The following is a 21084-nucleotide window of genomic DNA, read 5'->3' as shown; positions in this document are numbered from 1 at the left end:
TCGTGCGGTTTTGATGAATTACAGATATATTTTTATATAGGATCCTCAGTCACGATCAGACATATCACGTACGAACAGTTATAGACCATCAGTAATAAGCTGCTGTTGGATTTGAAATTGTGTCTACAGTTATAACGATTCCATTTCAATTATTAAAATAAATTGACCTTCCACGCATAAATATTTACGACTTATATTATTGATAAATTGAATTATCTATCTTAAATATCTTTGAAAAGCGTGGTGAAGATACGTTCAGTCGATCTCATTGTCAGTTGGTTCTGTTATTCTGTAACAAAATTTTTGTTGCGACTTTTTTGGACAAGAACGTGCGCCGAATAAATTTTGACAAACTATCACACAGAGTCTCATTAGTAAATCTAAAACAATTAAACTTGAAAAACAGTTCCCGCTTCATTAAGGCAAAAATCGAAAACAAGCAGTTGAAAAATGAAAATTGATCCCAACCGATTATCGAGGTTAAGTTGATTTGTAAGGCTAAAAAAATAATATTGTTAATATGGTTTCAGTAAGTAATGAAGTTTATTTATTCGAATAAATTATACAGTACAGATGTCTATGAAATGACATGAAAAGACGTCATATCTATTGAAGGGAGAAGAAAAATGCTACAGAATGTAAATTTGAGAATTTTTGGTCATAAGTTTTATAGTTATACATGTTATTTATACAGTTTTTATCGTTATACATTTCATATATGTTTTATAGTTATACATTTTCTTTATACAGTTTTTTATAGTTATAGATTTGACTTATACATTGGATATACAGACGAGATCCTCGTGCGCTCCACTTTACATCATGGGGGCGCACTAGGCGCGAAGGGTCATAGCAAAAAAAGTTCCTGAGCCGGGAAACTGAGGCATCCCGACACTCGACATCATTGGACTGACGAAGCGCAATCGCACGACAATTCCTATTTGACAAAGCGGGACGAATTTTGGATATTCTGCATTGCCGATCCGGTGGACCCAGAATTACCGACCAAGTCGGAGACCGTTCTGGATCGACGAACTAAAGGGCATCGAGGGCTTGCCGGGAATGCGCCGATGCGTCCATCGTTGGCGTATCGGGCCCAATTGGTGAGAACGTCGAGTGCTGTGTTCGTCGTTATCGGCATGTTGAACCCATTGGACTAGCCGCTAAACTGAGTACCCATCATCGCAGGGCTCATCACAGCGGAGATCTAACCAAGAAAGGTGAAGACAGTGTCTTTTAAATTGTGTATTTATAAAAAGATATTGCGACATACCGCAGACATGCTGTATTGTATGAATCTGTGTATTCAAAGGCCTTGGACCGTTAATCGTCGATTAGATAGAAACTAAAATAAAAGAGAATAAAAGAGATCACTACGGGACTCGACAGAATTGCTTATCGCAGTTGAATTAAAATGAAAACTGCTTTCTTGTTGATTTATATCAATAAGTCGTGGACAATGAGGAAATTCAAGTTTAAGATATGCTTATTGGAATGTGATCAAATTTTGAGTTCTTGTGGAAGTAAAAATCATTCCGAAATATATCAGAATTTTTTGCCCAAGTTTAAGAGGTGCGAGCATTCTATGTGACTCTGCTTCACGTGAACAACGTGAGAAAGAATATAGTAATTCCGGTTTCCCCGCATAATTTTCCGAAGTTACCGCATCGTAGTTATCGACAATTAGATTAATTTCTTCGTTTTAATATAAATGATAACATATTTCGTTTTCGTAGATTGTTTTGTAGGCACGTTTCTGACTTTTGAAAAAGAAAATACAACTAATCGCCAATATGCAGTTTCTGGTTGCTCCCAAATAAGAAATAAAATAACATAACTCATGCAGACAATTTGATTATACCGTATAATACCGTAAGTCACGATTACTTTGGGAAAATTCTTCGAGGAAACGACTGGTTAGATCATGTTACACCGACTCTAGTAAAAAAAATTCACATGCCGTGTGGTAGTTCCTAGCTCTAAACTATAGATCTTTCGCTTTCGGTCGATGTTTTTCAAAGTAGAAATAGATTTTCAGGTCTTGTTCCATACAAAATTGAAAATATAGTGCCCTTATTCGTCATAATCAAACGCTCGTGCATACAAAAATTCTGAGTAATTGATTGATTTTCAAAAAATCGTAAACAGTCTTATATAACAAAAGTATATTACACTTTTTTTTTACGAAGTATCAAATTGAGTTTGCGATCGCCTAATCTCACAGTTTTGCGCGAGAACGCACACGCGCAGTACAGAAACCATTACTTTCAAAATTGGCTAGTTACTTGTTCAATCATTCGCCTTCGGCGACCTGTGAATCGGACCGGTACGACGACGGATCCGCGATCCCATGTGACCACCGTTCTAAATGAATCCGGGAGGGGATGGCGGCATGCTTCGTGCGTTGCGCCGTCGGTTATGTAGGTGACGTAGCCCTCGAGGACGCTGTGGCTATGCTCGACCTACTCGCGGTGGTTCGGAGCCGCGAATTCGAAGTACTCAATGACGCTTGCCTTGCCCCGAGGTGACGGAGGTATTCCACACGCAGATTCCACGCCAGCTTTTTGCGAAACTCACAATTCGATGAAACCGCCGTCGAATCCGGCAGAGTCTCTGCGTTTATCTGGCTTAATTCTTCAAATTTTATCACTCGTTGAAAATTCCTTGGTTTGCTAGTTTTGCGAGCCACTCCTTACAAACTGCTGATCACTTGCTACGGCCGGGCTTCATTATTGTAAAGTCAGCTGGGGTCTCGATTCTCATCTCACATCGATAGCCAGCCAATCAGTGAAAGGGAATTTCATGCTGAAAGAATTATCACCGGCTATACTCTTCGCTCAACCGTCAGTTGTACAATAGTACTGGCGTTAGGCTGTACTGTAATTAGGTACCTACCAATTTTTTACCTGCGGATGAAATTTCCGCTCTTCACACTGTGTGACAGAGTGTCTGCACTTAATCATAATGTACGACGTTTTTGGGGTTGTGACAAAGTTTCATCGAGTTGATCGAATTTTTTGAATTGCTGGTTCTTTTATATGATCTTTGTATGTATATTCAAAGGACTGGTATCTCTGATTATATGATTAAGAATAACGATATTGCTTGTGTGTTTGAAAATGTACTGTAGATTATGAATTATTCTCATCTTCGTCATTCGTTTTATTTTCGACAGGAAGAATTTTTCAAAGGATTACGTGGTTTTCGAAAGTTGAAAAAAATGTGTGTTCTCAAATTTTTTCTTAATGTAACAAAAAAAGTATTCTGTTTGAACTTAAGGCTTATGAAAGAACTCCATCTGAACTATATTTCATAGAACATTTATTGAAAAATTATATTTCCTGTTAGTAGATGAGTATAGCTAATGATTAAACGAAGGATTTATAAAAAAAATTGAAATTCGAATTTTTCGCAGAGCTTATGCAGAAAAGTATAATGTTCAGTACAATTTACACCATCTGCTGCCTTGTGAAAAAAGTTGTGATGGAAGAAAAAAAATCCTACATTTCATCACATGCTATGATGGAAAATATTTGTTTTTTTGATTTAAGATGAAGCTAGTTTGACTTATCGTGTTCACTGAGAAAATACAGGGTGTCCGAAAACCAGTTCTAAACGGCTGAGTTATAGATATTTACGTATAGAATTTTTATGAAATATCGTTCAAGTGTCGTTCTTTCATGTGTCTTAAGTTTGAATAAAATATTTCTTTGACTTTCTCAAGACAACAAAACTGATGACATCATTGATTGGAACAATTTTTTTATCCTCAAAAAACGTTTCCCAATATTTCAGGGAATTTTAAATAAATGAAAAAAAAACATAGAAACCAAAATCGGAGAACTCTTTCGGATTTTGAATTATATTCGCTGTGACGCGGAATTTTGCTGTTACTCGGCCACCCAGGGAAGTGACCGAGAACTTTTCGTGTGCAGAACAATTTGGCGGTCCGCGATGTGAGCTGGAAAAGTCAGATCTTACAAAAAATATTACGAGATTCCGTTGGACGTCTAGCATGGTCAACACGCCTCGTAATATTTACATTCGCTAAACATCGGCTAATATACTCGGTAACTCAGTACCGCGGAGAGGTGAGAGGTGGTTTTGGAGGTTGAGAGAGAGAGAGAGACACTCGACAACAACACGCTACGTAACAAAAAAAATATATATATATTTCTGTTCCATAATAGAGTCGATACAGAAAAAAAAAAATTCAAAATTCAAAATTCGTGATTCAGAATCAAACAACAAAGCCTTGGTTTAACTTACGTTTTTCTTATTCTATCGAGCTTTCAGCTCACTAACTAAAATCTACACTCAGTACTCAAAAATCTCAAATACACAATCCTAAATTGCAAACCTAAGCGTACTCAAAAATACAGCAATAATTGCTACGAAACCGAATCTATCCCAGTTCTCGAAGGTATGCCGTCCCGGCTACCAAATAGACGGCGTTCTCAATACCAACCGCCTCGGAACTTCGGCGCGACCGCGAGATGACTTGAATCTGAACTCGACAACTTAAATTAGGTTAAACCCTATTTCTTCACTCGACCTAAACGCAACTGAATCTCAACTGTACTGAATACTATCCTAGACTCGCCTCGACATGATGAAAATGCAATAAGATTGAACACAATCTTAACTGTAACTTGACTTAACTAAAACGAAATCTGAACAATACGCAACTGGACACACCATAAACCAAATCGTAACTCAAACATAATCAAAACTCGAAACCGTGAAATTCGCAACGCAACCGCTACTAAACCGACATAACGACACTCGAATCGTGAACATGATTTGATCCGAAATTACAAACGCTAATCACACAAACGCTAACTCAATCACACGCAATCGCAACGGATCCGAACTCAAAACTTTCTCAAAGTTCTCAGGGACGTTATTAGCTAATTCGAACACTCTATTTCGGCAATTCGCGACCCACACGAGAGGCGACACTGAAAAACACGATACCGCAACTCGACCCTGTACAGCGGAATTCGGGCTGTACGTAAATTCGAAACCGTGACTCTATACTCAACATTTTCAACACAGCAACATTTACTCAACTCCAGAAGGCGAAACTCGGGCTACGGTCACCAAGCAAAAGAACCGGCAAACGAATTTCGAGTACTTCCTGACAATGCAAATCCAAAATGGCTATCCGTTATTCGGCAAGCCTTTACTCAATTCCTCTCGAAATTCGATCGCAAGTATATCAGCAGCGCTTACCGTTCCAGATCCAGTATACAAAAGCACCAACCCCCTTGTGATTTTTCGAAGGCTCTAAATTTCTCCAAACACAATAGCAAACTCCTCGATATCAAAATCCAACCAGATAACGTCTCTACTACGCAATCGCCGGAACTCGAGTGAATTCAAAATCGAGGACCTGCCGCAACGCTGATCCCGGTACGCTACTTCCTACGCGACGTATACTCGCGAGGATACGCAACGCTTGATCCGTCATCAATTTAGTAGATTGCGCAACTCGACGCGCACCCGTCGGAGCTACGCGACGCAGAACTTAACGCTAGAACGTAATTTCGTCCTCCGCGCAACTCTACGATGCTCGAAGGCAAGCGGGGTGGTGCTCCCTCGTCACTAGTCGGTCCTTCGCAAGTTCGTCGGTCAGCTGTTGGCGGGGAAAGCGGGGATGGCTGCGGAACGTCGGCCATCAGCAAAAATTGCGTCTACCTCGGATTCCCGCGACGTAGGGATCTTCGATGGCTCCCCCTCCGCAGCGTCCTGATACCCAGCCATTCTTTCAACTTGTAGCGTTACTAATAATTGTATAGAAATTTTCAGTCATCAGGGTGTGATAAATTTACTAACCAAAGAAGAAATAGAAATCAAAACAAGTAACACAATTTATCTACCCTTCATATAATTGTTTATCATTTTACAAAATATATACATCAATAAATTCTGAGAAACTACAATGAGTCTCCCTAAATTCCAATTAGGTTTTAACATGTATAGAGAAGAATTATTTTCACATTGACAGGAGGACGGTTGAATAAAAACTTTATTCTTCCCGAAGGCGTTGTTAGTGAGTCGGCCACGATCATTTTATGTTCATAATTCACAAGAGGTATCGACGATATTGTGATTGAACAGGGAAAATAATGAAGATAAGAACAATGATACAATAAAACTTTTTATTTTCTTGGCCAAGTATGAGTCTTTACGTGCGCATGTTTGGCGACCGATTGACTGCCAGACTGACCGTAATCCTCGCCTAATCGTAAGCCAATCATTTCAATGGAATGAATTTTTGGATTTCGGTCCGCCATTTTGAATTTCGAAATCTGATTCCAGATTCGTGATCATTGACTGTAAAAACCTTTAACCGAGTTGATGTTTGAAAAAACCGAATAGACAATGAGATGATTACATGATGTCACATAAATTTAAATCTTAGTAAAATATGAAAACAATGATAAAGTATAATCATTAAGCTTTGTCCGCGGTAAGCTTGTTAAATAGTGTCAAAATCCGTTTGGGATTTTGTCTCAATGTGTTGTATAATTATAAATGGTCAAAACGCTCAGTATTGATTTAAATATAAATAAATAACTGTGATACTATAAATATGTTGTTATTATTGTTATTATTATCGCACCTGGAGAAGAGTTTGAAATCGGAAAGTTCAACGGCTGGCTCACAGTCAGCCCAAACCAACTTGTTTATTATTCTATAATGATTCAATTCAAATTTTTAGCAATTTCTCATACTATATTATATGTAATAACATCTCATACATACAATTCATTCTTTCTTAAAATAAACGTTACATTGGTTTCTTTTGTTCGTTCCAGTATGCTTTTACTATACATCGAGTCATTTAAATACTAACTGTCATATTTTCCAAGTTTATTTCATCTTATATTCTATTAGCCTTTACACCATTTATCATATTGATTCGCTTTAATAATTCTATGCAGACTAGTTTCACATTTAAGGAAGTAACGCAGGAAATAGAATTGATGGACAGAAAAATACCAAACTTGACAGAATGTTCGATTATAATGTAAAAAGAACTCATACAAATTTTTACGATCCGAGGTGCGTTTTTACGCGAGATATTTGTAATTCTTTTTATATCTTTACAAGCCACTTCAACATGGCCTCTTATGAGAAATGACGCAGTTAGCTGCACATTATTCCTTATATCTCCGTAATTGATGGATAGATCAGAATGAAATGTAAACAGCAGAGAGATGAAATACTCAGAATCATTTATCCGGCTTAAAAATATTCAAAGGTGACTTATGATAGGAATAATAAAAACAATAAAAAGTACTAATAGCGAATTTTCGGACCCTCGCTGAAAATATTGCAACGTCGCATATTCGAGGTTATGAGCGCGCATTTTGAAATTTCAACGTATGTGACAGCTCGTGCAGGCTATTACATTTTTTATAATTCTTCGTTTTTTGTTTACACGACATATTTTACCTTTCCAATAAGATCTAGACTTCTTTTCTTTAGGCATATCGAACTGGCGCTTAAAAGAAATTCACTGATACTGCTGATGAGCTGTCGACGGCATATTTGACACATACATAAACGCGCACGCAATCAATGAGAAGCGACGTTGCCAGATTAAGTACTACTTAGGTCAAGCCACGGGCAAATGTTTTTATGACTAGGTGGGTAGTTGCGTTACTTCCTTAAGCAATTTATAAATTACGGAAAGGGAAATTTGCGTGTTGAATTGCAAACTGTTGGTAATAATTACATAATCCAAAAAACTGTTACAACTATTCAAGATTCGTTGGTTTAGAAAAATTCCGTATCATCCCAATTCCGAGAAGAGGAACAGACTCATGAAATAACAATGATTTGTCAAGCCGTAACGCGTAGTGTAAAACAATATATTAATGACCGATCAAATATGTTTTTCAAGTGATTTATGTCGTCGTGAAAATGTGGTGTTGATGTAATCAGAAGATCATCAATACAGGTGGTTAAAGTTTCTGAATATTCTTCACCGAATGATAAATTAAATGCTGGAATAAAACCATTTCCGGCAATTTTTAAACCAAATGGTATTCCTTTAAATTGGTATTCTGATGTATTGTAAAGTAACGCCGAGTATTTTCGAAATTCTGGAAATAATGGTGTTTGCCAGTAGCCTTATGTTAAATGAATTTCTGACACGAACTTGAGCCCGTGGTATTTATGAATCAATTCTTTGACTTTTGGTTGATTTTCATCATCAGAGTCGATTGTTTCACTTAAAAATCTGGTATCTCAGCATATTCATCCCTTGTCGTCCTTTTTACACCACTCTCAATGGGCTGCAATGAGAATTGTAAGATCTTTCAATCATATCGGCGTCTAACATTCATTTACCATCTAAGTACGTCTGAATCTGCTCTAAAAAAAAAACCTCGGTCTCTTTGTTGACATTTGAATTCATTAAAGCTATGTTGTCACAAATTTCGTCAGACAAATCATGATCGTCTCTTATATCATATCTTCCATCTAAATCTTGAATACTTTTCTTCTTATTAAGAATATCATCTATTTTAACATCTGCAAGTATTTATTTCTTCACCGGAGTTGAATTTTCTCTAATTGCTGTTAATACGGAAATATAACTTACAAATAAAACAATTATTTCACATTGATCCTCTGGGCATTTGTCCAACACTTCAGAAATGCAGGTAATCTCAGTTCCCGTGTCTACTAATACTGAAATCGGATTACCTTCTACTATAGCTAAAATATATGCCCAACTATAGATAGAACTTGAATTTTCTGTTATGCTTCTTTTTGTTACTTCTATGACCGAAACGACGTCCGCATCGTAATCTTGAAACCGAAATTCATCGCGTTTCCTCCAAGTTTGAATTTTGTCTATCACGATGATTATTTGATACCACGTTATCATTACCTACAATTACTGGTGGATATTGCATGTATGGAAAAACAATTTCATTATTTTATGGATAACTATTTACTTAACGGTTTTTACTATTTGGATGAACACTTGGTTTGTTCGAATACTTCATAAGGTTGAGAAATAACATTTCACTGATTTATTGACATATATTGATGATCATGACTTTGTTTTAAATAGCATACGCGTTTGAACTCTCATCGTTGTTTACATATCTCCCGGCTTAGTGAGGATTAACTTGACGTTACATGTTGTGACCAGGGTTCATTTGACTAGTATTGTCCTTGAATTTTTTTTCACTCCACTGGTCTTCCTTATGTCTTGCTTCATATACCCCATCCAATATCCGACAATGCTTGCACTATCTCATTTTGATTCCCAAAATTTGCTGATGCAAGAGCCTCTCTAACTCTAATCACCATTCCCTATATTAGTGTGAAATGATTTTATTGAAATGATTAGTCCATAACTTTTCAATTTGCTGTTAACAATAATTCTGTAACGCACCATCACATGATCCATATTCGCGTAATTCCTTCTACCTTTATTTGTAACTGTATCGAATGAAATCCTTTGAAAAACGCATTTTCAAAACCTTTAAACTCGAAAAATCGTTCTCTTCCATGTGCTTTCAGCAACAAACAATTGACCCTCAAATGTAATATGTTTGAGTTTTAAATAATTTTAACGTATCTTCCATGGACTCATTTGAATTTATGTTTCCTTCTTCAAAAAATTCTAATATTTTGATGTTAACTCGCATTTGTTGTATATTTGTTAGTGATCCGCTAATTTTACTATTTTCATTGCTGGCTTGATGTTGATTAGTATTTGATATTGAATTTTCTATCTCTCTTTTTTGCAAGTCATTTTGCTTACGTAATTCCTCTGATTCTGTAGAGACATTTTCGGTTTGTTGCTGTCGCGCAAACATCTGCTCCAACATCTTTTTCAACTCTTTTTTCAACTGTTTCGCTCCTTCCTTCGTTGTTGCTTCTTTGACCGTCTTAGTTTCGAGTTTATCGTCCGTCTCGGCGATTTTGTCCTCTATTTGCAGCTTCTTGTCTTTCGATCTGGTTGAAACAGGTGAGTGTTTAACATTCATAGAAATAAAATAAAATATACACATACATACCTTCTAAATACGTTCGTTCAATTAATATTATATATGCTTTGTTTTCTCTTTTATTTGGGCGCCGATGTGATGAATTTAGTGATCAACGAAGAAATAGCAAACGAAACATGAAACTGTACAATTCAACTAATCTCTATATCACTGTTTATTCTTTTCACAGTACACACATCAACAAACACTTGGAAACTACAATGACTCTCCTTAAATTTCAAATAGGTTCAAATATACGGAGAGGATTTTTTTCACCCTGACATCAGGGCAATGAAATGAAAACCCATGTTTACCCATCAATCGTCGATCATTCCATCCATGGAGACTAGAGGTAAGGAGGCCGAACGCATATGGCGGAATCGTCGAAAAGTGCACGTGAAAGTGATGAAAGATCTTATAATTCGGGATGTATCCGCAAGCGATACCAGCGCCTAGTTACGAATAGGATACATACGTAAGGATCGACGATTCAAAATCACCGCGCTGACGGAGTCGCAGTGGTAGCGCCGCCAGACGGGTACAATCCGCGGATCGTTCATCACTTTCACAGTCCATTTTGTCAGCATTGCGTTCGGTCTCCTTACCTCTAGTCCCCGTGATTCCGTCGTCAGAACAAGAACCGACACCAGCCTCCTGGCACTCACCACTGCTCGTATACTAAACAGTTGTACGCGTTTTGTCCTCGTTTTTGAGTTCCTCTACGTGGCGCTAGTAGACTTCTGATACGCTCGCTGCACTCGATGACCGTGCTCAAGCTTGTCAGACATCTACTAGCGTGTGTCAGGGGGCTGACCGACACTGCACGATCCATCTTGGTACACATCTTGGTGTTCGTATGAATTGAAATTTAGAGTAACTGTAATACATCACGGATGCACTAATTTTGATCGTGATGGAATGGATGTTCCGTATATGAGACAGTATTTAACGCATTGTCCTGATTTAAAGACCTAAAAGGGCGATTGTCGGCGATTTTTTTTTCTTTTTTGATAGGAAGAAATAGAGCACAGCTTCTTGAAACTTCGAATGTATTTAACAAACATTTGGAAGGTACGGGCAAAAATTTTGATCATTGTACTGTCGCAGAACGGCAGCATTGTTAGCTGGCCAGTTATCTGGAGAATATATCTTGAGTCAACGGCTGACCATCGGAGGGCCTAGCCGCTTGAGTCTGGAATCGGCAGGAAAGATAAAATGCGTATTTCTTGTCTGAAATGTGAGAACTAGAATCATTATGCCTCATATCATAACATCGTACATCATACATCGTACATCATACATCGTACATCATACATCGTACATCATACATCGTACATCATACATCGTACATCATACATCGTACATCATCATACATAATATGAAAGGTCGAAACCAAAGTTTGGATGTCGGATGTTCAGAAAGTGACGTCACCAATTCAAAATCAGCTAGCCGAATTTCTCAGTCGGGAAACAACCGCGCAGTAGAGCGGACGTATGAGAATCGCGCTCCGCAGATTTCGAGTACCGGGTTCTCTACCTCCTGGATCCTGCGCTTCGGGTCCGCTACCTGGTAAGACTCGCCTTTCAGGACAAGAGTTCCGTAATTTCTTTGCTCCAGGTCCGCCACCTAGTGGAACTCGACTTTTAGGAAAAGCGCTCCGAAGTTTCTGCGCTCAAGGTCCACTACCTGCAGGAACTCGACTTCCGGGACAAAGGCTCCGTGGTTCCTGCGCTCCAGGTCGCTACCTGGTGAAACTCGACTTCCAGAACATGCGCTCCGTAGATCTGGCTGTCCAGGTTCGTGACCTCGTGACTTTTGACCAAGCGCTGTGTAGTTTCTGCGGTCCAGGTCCGCTTCCTGGTGAAACTCGACTTTCAGAACAAGAGCTCCGTAGTTCTGGCAGTCCAGGTCCTTGACCTAATGATTTTTGCCCTTCCGGGCTAATTTTTAAGTTTACAAGTTTGATTGTTGAAAACGTCATGTGTTGTACTATCGATCCAATAGCCAATAAAATTGCAATAATTTTGTATAATTTTCTTATAAACTTCTTGGTAAAATTTATCAGTGAAAAAATTATACTATTCCTTACACAATATTTTTGCTGAGTTTTAATACAAAAAATATTTATTAGTATTCGAGGTATGACCCCGGGTGGTTAGCGGTCGCTGCGGGTGATCGAGGTAGACGAGGAGGAGGAGGACGTGGAAGACGAGGCGAGCAAAGTGGACGAAGAGGACGAGGATTTGTGCTCGGTGAGTAAGACATTTTTACAAAATTTGATGGTGATTGTAATTATATTTCATGAAAAATATGTCAATCTTGTCATGTTTACAATAAATTATTTCAATTCATTTTTCGCGCAAGCACATATTCAGTAGCTTCAAATGCGCTGATTAATTTATTACATATTGATTAATTAATTAATTATGTTGATCCTTACACAATATTTTTGATGTGTTCTTATACTGAAAATATTTATTACTATTCCAGGTATAACCCGAGGTGATTAGCAGTAGTGGTTGGAGGTGGTTGGAGGTGGATTAGGAGGAGGACGAGGAAGACAAGGAGAACAAGGTGGACAAGGAGGACGAGGATTTGTGTTCGGTGAGTAAAACATTTTTATAATATTTGATGGAAATTGTAATTATATTTCATCAAAAATATTTCAAACTCGTCATGCTTACAACAAATTATTTCAATTCATTTTTCGCGCAAGCACATATTCAGTAGCTTCAAATGCGTTGATGAATTTATCACATATTAATTAATTATATTAATCCTTACACAATATTTTTGATGTGTTCTTATACTGAAAATATTTATTACTATTCCAGGTATAACCCGAGGTGATTAGCAGTAGTCGTTGGAGGTGGATGCATATATACACATATTTAAACCTAGATTTTTACAATAAACACAAAGGTTTTAGTATATTCACATACGGATTTCTGTGTATAGGTATACTTGAAATAAAATATCCTCATCTCTAATACGGAGTTCTTCGTAATTCGCATTTGTTCCTGTAACCCAATGTCCTACATACGATGGCAAAAATTGAGATCCAACTCAACTGAGTCTCAAAGCCCTGTTGACATAAAAGCGGCTATTTGATAGAAATTATAGTTTATAGTTTACACAGCCCATTGCATGATATTTCATTATAAATACATATGTTTCAATGTATTTAGGAATAATCTATCAAATATACAGAGGTCATGTGCAAATAATGAATGAATTTGACCGCAGTTTAATGTATTCATTAGAGCTTTAACAATAAATTTAAGCTTTGTTACTTCTTTTATTTTATTATGGATAATCAAAAACATTTCCGACTATTCGTGCTGTGGAAGCATGGGGATTAAACCAAATGTAGCAAAAGATTAGAAACAGTGTATGTCGAGTACGGGTATTTTTTTAATAATGCAAACACGTGCCGCTAGCTTAGTTTTGACATATCTAGAATACCACGCCTTGCGAATTAGCTTTCCAGACAGAGATGAATAAACGATTTTAAGGACTGCATTCTCGTTGTTGAATACTCTATGCCTCATGGGAAAAGAAAATCTGTAACGACGAAATTCATGCACCGGATCATCGTCGACTTCAACTTTTGAAATGTCCTACCATTTCCGAACACCTCCAATCATCCTATTTACCTATATTACTAGATTAGCTATGATATGAAAAGAGAAGAATTATTCATTTTGAAATGGGATTCTATTCGACACGCGCTCGATGTATCCCATAACATTAATATTCAAAATTATTCCAACAACTTTTCATTTGCTCTCTCGATCTTGAATTTTCATAGGCATAGAATCGAAACGCTGTTTTAGCTGGTCGCAAGTGAAGTATCTGCGTTGGGTGGAGGAGCGGAATTGTGTTTCGAAAAGTATTCGGATGGAAAAAAATTCAGAGTACTAATTTTGAAGGAGATGAAATGGATGCTTCGTATATGAGACAGTATTTAACGCTGCGTAGTGATTTAAAGACCTAAAAAGGTGATAGGGAGAGAAAGAACGAAGCTTCTCAACACTTCGAGTGTTTTTTAACACACATTTGAAAGATACGAGCAAAATTTTTCATCGCCAACTGTCGCAGAACGGCAGCGTTATTAGCCGACCCGTTCACTGAAGAATATATCTTCAGTCAACGGCTGACCATCGAAGGGCCTGGCCGCTTGAGTCTGGAATCGGCAGGAGAGATAAAGTGTGTATTTCTTGTATGAAACGTGAAAACTAAAATCATTATGCATCATATCATATCATGATACATCATACATCATACATCGTACATCATACATCGTACATCATACATCATCATACATAGTATCAAAGTTCGAAACCATAGTTTGGATGTCGGATGTTCAGAAAGTGACGTCACCAATTCAAAATCAGCTAGCAGAATTCCTCAGTCTGGAAACAACCGCGCAGTAGAGCGGACGGATGAGAGTAGCGCTCCGCAAATTTCGAGTACCGGGTTCTCAACCTCCCGCATCCCGCGCTTCGGGTCCGCTACGTATTTCGAGTACCGGGTTCTCAACCTCCCGGATCCCGCGCTTCGAGTCCGCTACGCGGTAAAACTCGACTTCCAGGATAAGCGTTCCGTGGTTCCTGGTTCATGTTTACAATAAATTATTTCAATTCGTTTTTCGCGCAAGCCCAAATTCGGTAGCTGTCAGTCCGCTAATAAAATTTCTCGACTTCCAGGATGAGCGCTCCGTGGTTCCTGGTTCATGTTTACAATAAATTATTTCAAATCGTTTTTCGCGCAACCCCAAATTCGGTAGCTGTCAGTACGCTAATAAAATTTCTCGACTTCCAGGATAAGCGCTCCGTGGTTCCTGGTTCATGTTTACAATGAATTATTTCAATTCGTTTTTCGCGCAAGCCCAAATTCGGTAGCTGTCAGTCCGCAAATAAAATTTCTCGACTTCCAGGATAAGCGTTCCGTGGTTCCTGGTTCATGTTTACAATAAATTATTTCAATTCGTTTTTCGCGCAAGCCCAAATTCGGTAGCTGTCAGTCCGCTAATAAAATTTCTCGACTTCCAGGATGAGCGCTCCGTGGTTCCTGGTTCATGTTTACAATAAATTATTTCAATTCGTTTTTCGCGCAACCCCAAATTCGGTAGCTGTCAGTACGCTAATAAAATTTCTCGACTTCCAGGATGAGCGCTCCGTGGTTCCTGGTTCATGTTTACAATAAATTATTTCAATTCGTTTTTCGCGCAACCCCAAATTCGGTAGCTGTCAGTACGCTAATAAAATTTCTCGACTTCCAGGATGAGCGCTCCGTGGTTCCTGGTTCATGTATGCAATAAATTATTTCAATTCGTTTTTCGCGCAACCCCAAATTCGGTAGCTGTCAGTACGCTAATAAAATTTCTCGACTTCCAGGATAAGCGCTCCGTGGTTCCTGGTTCATGTTTACAATAAATTATTTCAATTCGTTTTCCGCGCAAGCCCAAATTCGGTAGCTGTCAGTCCGCAAATAAAATTTCTCGACTTCCAGGATAAGCGCTCCGTGGTTCCTGGTTCATGTTTACAATAAATTATTTCAATTCGTTTTTCGCGCAAGCCCTAATTCGGTAGCTGTCAGTCCGTAAATAAAATTTCTCGACTTCCAGGATAAGCGCTCCGTGGTTCCTGGTTCACGTTTACAATAAATTATTTCAATTCGTTTTTCGCGCAACCCCAAATTCGGTAGCTGTCAGTCCGATAATAAAATTTCTCGACTTCCAGGATAAGCGCTCCGTGGTTCCTGGTTGATGTTTACAATAAATTATTTCAATTCGTTTTTCGCGCAAGCCCAAATTCGGTAGCTGTCGGTCCGCTAATAAAATTTCTCGACTTCCAGGATAAGCGCTCCGTGGTTCTTGGTTCATGTTTACAATAAATTATTTCAATTCGTTTTTCGCGCAACCCCAAATTCGGTAGCTGTCAGTACGCTAATAAAATTTCTATAACTTTATAATCTTCTCATAATCTTTCTGGTAGAAAATATCGATAAAAAAATTATATCAAACCTGACACATTATTTTTGATTTGTTCTCATGCTGAAAATATTTATTAGTATTCGAGGTATAACTCGAGGTGGTTGGCGGTGGTCGTTGGGGGTGGTTAGGGGTGGTTGCGGGTAATCTCGGTGATTCAGGAGGAGGGGGACGAGGATTTGTGCTCGGTGAGTAAAACACTTTTATAATAGTTGACGGCAATTATAATTATATTTCATCTAAAATATTTCAAACTGGTCATGTTTACATTAAATTATTTCAATTCATTTTTCGCGCAAGCACATATTCAGTAGCTATGAATAAACTTGTATAATTTATTATATCATTAATTAATTAATTACTCAATTACTCAATTATAATCACCGTTACACAATATTTTCGATGTGTTCTTATACTGAAAATATTTATTACTATTCAAGGTATAACCTGACGTGGTTGAAGGTGGTCGGAGGTGGACGAGGAGGAGAACGAGGAGGACGAGGATTTGTGCTGGGTGAGTAAAACACTTTTATAATATTTGATGGCAATTGTAATTATATTTCATCTGAAATATTACAAACTTGTCACGTTTACAATAAATTATTTCAATTCATTTTTCGTGCAAGCACATATTCAGTAGCTATGAATAATCTTATACAATTTATTATATTGTTAATTAATTAATTAATATTCTTATAACATTTGATGGCAATTGTAATGATATTTCATCTGAAATATTACAAACTTGTCACGTTTACAATAAATTATTTCAATTCATTTTTCGTGCAAGCACATATTCAGTAGCCATGAATAATCTTATACAATTTATTACATTATTAATTAATTTATTAATTACATTAATCCTTACACAATATTTTTGATGTGTTCCTATACTAAAAATATTCATTACTATTCCAGGTATTACCCGAGGTGGTCGGAGGTGGACGAGGAGGAGGACGAGCTGGACGAGGAGAAGGACCAGGTGGACGAGGAGGAGGACGAGGTGGACGAGGAGCAGGCGGGGTGGGTCGTGGGAGAGGACCTCTCCTCTCCTCAGAGGAGGGGAGGGGGAGGGGCAGGGAAGGGGGAGAGGTGGGCGGGGCTGGGGAAGGGAAGAGAAGGGGAGGGGTGGGGAGGGAGGCGGGGAGGGGGAGGGGGGGCGGGGAGGGGGAGGGGGCGGGGAGGGGGAGGGGGGAGGGAGGGAGGGAGGGAGGGCGGGAGGGAGGGAGAGAGGGAGAGAGTGGAGGACGGATGTCGATACGAGCCCGTTAGAGTTAATAGAGCAGTACCGCCCCCCTACACGCCCGCCCGCCCGCCCGCCCTCCCTCCCTCCCTCCCTCCCTCCCTCCCTCCCTCCCTCCCGCCCTCCCGCCCTCCCTCCCCGCCTTCCTTCCCTCCCCCTACCCGCCTCCCTCCCCGCCCCTCCCCCTCCCCTGCCCTTCCCTTCCCCAGCCCCGCCCACCTCTCCCCCTTCCCTGCCCCTCCCCCTCCCCTCCTCTGAGGAGAGGAGAGGTCCTCTCCCACGACCCACCCCGCCTGCTCCTCGTCCACCTCGTCCTCCTCCTCGTCCACCTGGTCCTCCTCCTCGTCCAGCTCGTCCTCCTCCTCGTCCACCTCCGACCACCTCGGGTAATACCTGGAATGGTAATGAATATTTTTAGTATAGGAACACATCAAAAATATTGTGTAAGGATTAATGTAATTAATCAATCAATTAATAATGTAATAAATTGTATAAGATTATTCATGGCTACTGAATATGTGCTTGCACGAAAAATGAATTGAAATAATTTATTGTAAACGTGACAAGTTTGTAATATTTCAGATGAAATATCATTACAATTGCCATCAAATGTTATAAGAATATTAATTAATTAATTAACAATATAATAAATTGTATAAGATTATTCATAGCTACTGAATATGTGCTTGCACGGAAAATGAATTAAAATAATTTATTGTAAACGTGACAAGTTTGTAATATTTCAGATGAAATATAATTACAATTGCCTTCAAATATTAGGGGAATATTAATTAATTAATTATTAATATAATAAATTGTATAAGATTATTCATAGCTACTGAATATGTGCTTGCACGAAAAATGAATTGAAATAATTTATTGTAAACGTGACAAGTTTGTAATATTTCAGATGAAATATAATTACAATTGCCATCAAATATTATAAAAGTGTTTTACTCACCCAGCACAAATCCTCGTCCTCCTTCTCGTCCACCTCCGACCACCTTCAACCACCTCAGGTTACACCTTGAATAGTAATAAATATTTTCAGTATAAGAACACATCGAAAATATTGTGTAACGGTGATTATAATTGAGTAATTGAGTAATTAATTAATTAATAATATAATAAATTATATAAGCTTATTCATAGCTACTGAATATGTGCTTGCGCGAAAAATGAATTGAAATAATTTAATGTAAACATGACCAGTTTGAAATATTTTAGATGAAATATAATTATAATTGCCGTCAACTATTATAAAAGTGTTTTACTCACCGAGCACAAATCCTCGTCCCCCTTCTCCTGAATCACCGAGATTACCCGCAACCACCCCTAACCACCCCCAACGACCACCGCCAACCACCTCGAGTTATACCTCGAATACTAATAAATATTTTCAGCATAAGAACAAATCAAAAATAATGTGTAAGGTTTGATATAATTTTTTTATCGATATTATCTACCAGAAAGATTATGAGAAGATTATAAAGTTATAGAAATTTTATTAGCGAACCGACAGCTACCGAATTTGGGGTTGCGCGAAAAACGAATTGAAATAATTTATTGTAAACATGAACCAGGAACCACGGAGCGCTTATCCTGGAAGTCGAGAAATTTTATTAGCGGACTGACAGCTACCGAATTTGGGGTTGCGCGAAAAACGAATTGAAATAATTTATTGTAAACATCAACCAGGAACCACGGAGCGCTTATCCTGGAAGTCGAGAAATTTTATTAGCGGACTGACAGCTACCGAATTTGGGCTTGCGCGAAAAACGAATTGAAATAATTTATTGTAAACATGAACCAGGAACCACGGAGCGCTTATCCTGGAAGTCGAGAAATTTTATTAGCGGACTGACAGCTACCGAATTTGGGCTTGCGCGAAAAACGAATTCAAATAATTTATTGTAAACATGAACCAGGAACCACGGAGCGCTTATCCTGGAAGTCGAGAAATTTTATTAGCGGACTGACAGCTACCGAATTTGGGCTTGCGCGAAAAACGAATTGAAATAATTTATTGTAAACATGAACCAGGAACCACGGAGCGCTTATCCTGGAAGTCGAGAAATTTTATTAGCGGACTGACAGCTACCGAATTTGGGGTTGCGCGAAAAACGAATTGAAATAATTTATTGTAAACATGAACCAGGAACCACGGAGCGCTTATCCTGGAAGTCGAGAAATTTTATTAGCGGACTGACAGCTACCGAATTTGGGCTTGCGCGAAAAACGAATTGAAATAATTTATTGTAAACATGAACCAGGAACCACGGAGCGCTTATCCTGGAAGTCGAGAAATTTTATTAGCGGACTGACAGCTACCGAATTTGGGCTTGCGCGAAAAACGAATTGAAATAATTTATTGTAAACATGAACCAGGAACCACGGAGCGCTTATCCTGGAAGTCGAGAAATTTTATTATCGGACTGACAGCTACCGAATTTGGGCTTGCGCGAAAAACGAATTGAAATAATTTATTGTAAACATGAACCAGGAACCACGGAGCGCTTATCCTGGAAGTCGAGAAATTTTATTAGCGGACTGACAGCTACCGAATTTGGGGTTGCGCGAAAAACGAATTGAAATAATTTATTGTAAACATGAACCAGGAACCACGGAGCGCTTATCCTGGAAGTCGAGAAATTTTATTAGCGGACTGACAGCTACCGAATTTGGGCTTGCGCGAAAAACGAATTGAAATAATTTATTGTAAACATGAACCAGGAACCACGGAGCGCTTATCCTGGAAGTCGAGAAATTTTATTAGCGGACTGACAGCTACCGAATTTGGGCTTGCGCGAAAAACGAATTGAAATAATTTATTGTAAACATGAACCAGGAACCACGGAGCGCTTATCCTGGAAGTCGAGAAATTTTATTAGCGGACTGACAGCTACCGAATTTGGGCTTGCGCGAAAAACGAATTGAAATAATTTATTGTAAACATGAACCAGGAACCACGGAGCGCTTATCCTGGAAGTCGAGTTTCACCGCGTAGCGGACCCGAAGCGCGGGATCCGGGAGGTTGAGAACCCGGTACTCGAAATACGTAGCGGACCCGAAGCGCGGGATGCGGGAGGTTGAGAACCCGGTACTCGAAATTTGCGGAGCACGACTCTCATCCGTCCGCTCTACTGCGCGGTTCGTTCCAGACTGAAGAATTCGGCTAGCTGATTTGAGATTGGTGACGTCACTTTCCGAATATCCGAAAATTCAAACTTAGTGCCGACCTTTCATACTATGTATGATGATGTATGATGTATGATGTATGATGTACGATGTATGATGTATGATGTATGATGTATGATGATATGATATGATGTATAATGATTTTAGTTATCACATTTCATACAAGAAATACACACTTTATCTCTCCTGCCGATTCCAGACTCAAGCGGCTAGGCCCTCCGATGGTCAGCCGTTGACTAAGGATATGTTCTCCAGTTAACGGGTCAGCTAATAACGCTGTCGTTCTGCGACAGTTGGAAGATATAAATTCTTGCTCGTACCTTCCAAACGTGTGTTAAAATACACTCGAAGTTTCAAGAAGCTTCGTTCTATCTCTCCCCAACAAAAAAAGGATAAAAAAATCGCCGACAATCACCTTTTTAGGTCTTTAAATCAAGACACTGCTTCAAATACTGCCTCATATACGGAGCATCAATTTCACCTCGATCAAAATTAGCGCATCCGTGATGAATTACAGTTACTCGGAATTTCATTTCATAAGAATACTTTTCGAAAAACAATTCTGCTTCTCTACCCAACGTAGATACTTCACTTGCGACTAGACTAAAACAGCGTTTCGATTCTATTCC

General features: G+C 38.8%; 1 protein-coding gene and 1 long non-coding RNA gene across 2 annotated transcripts; one reads left to right on the top strand and one right to left on the bottom strand.

Moving 5' to 3' along the window:
• Positions 1-520: 520 nt before the first annotated feature.
• On the top strand, positions 521-12917 carry LOC124309026 (uncharacterized). Its single transcript, XM_046772243.1, has 6 exons — positions 521-529; positions 951-1116; positions 1161-1220; positions 11637-11815; positions 12151-12271; positions 12854-12917. Exons 1-6 carry the CDS (start codon positions 521-523, stop codon positions 12871-12873), a joined length of 555 nt encoding a protein of 184 aa, XP_046628199.1. The 3' UTR covers positions 12874-12917.
• On the bottom strand, positions 8915-10425 carry LOC124308576 (uncharacterized). The gene is made up of 3 exons (XR_006909029.1): positions 10050-10425; positions 9422-9987; positions 8915-9339 (listed from the first exon to the last, which is right to left on the bottom strand). It is a non-coding gene; the product is annotated as an uncharacterized LOC124308576 (long non-coding RNA).
• Positions 12918-21084: the final 8167 nt, after the last annotated feature.

This window comes from Neodiprion virginianus, chromosome 7 (assembly GCF_021901495.1).
Source record: "Neodiprion virginianus isolate iyNeoVirg1 chromosome 7, iyNeoVirg1.1, whole genome shotgun sequence".
Taxonomy (NCBI): Eukaryota; Metazoa; Arthropoda; class Insecta; order Hymenoptera; family Diprionidae; genus Neodiprion; species Neodiprion virginianus.
The sequence above is the reverse complement of the archived record's forward strand: the minus strand, read 5'-3'. Positions and strand labels throughout refer to the sequence as shown.

Coding starts and splice junctions, on each gene's coding strand:
- LOC124309026 (XM_046772243.1), top strand. Junction 1,117..1,160: donor CCAATTGGTGAGAACGTCGA/GTGCTGTGTTCG, acceptor CCATTGGACTAG/CCGCTAAACTGAGTACCCAT. Junction 1,221..11,636: donor CGGAGATCTAACCAAGAAAG/GTGAAGACAGTG, acceptor TCTTTGCTCCAG/GTCCGCCACCTAGTGGAACT.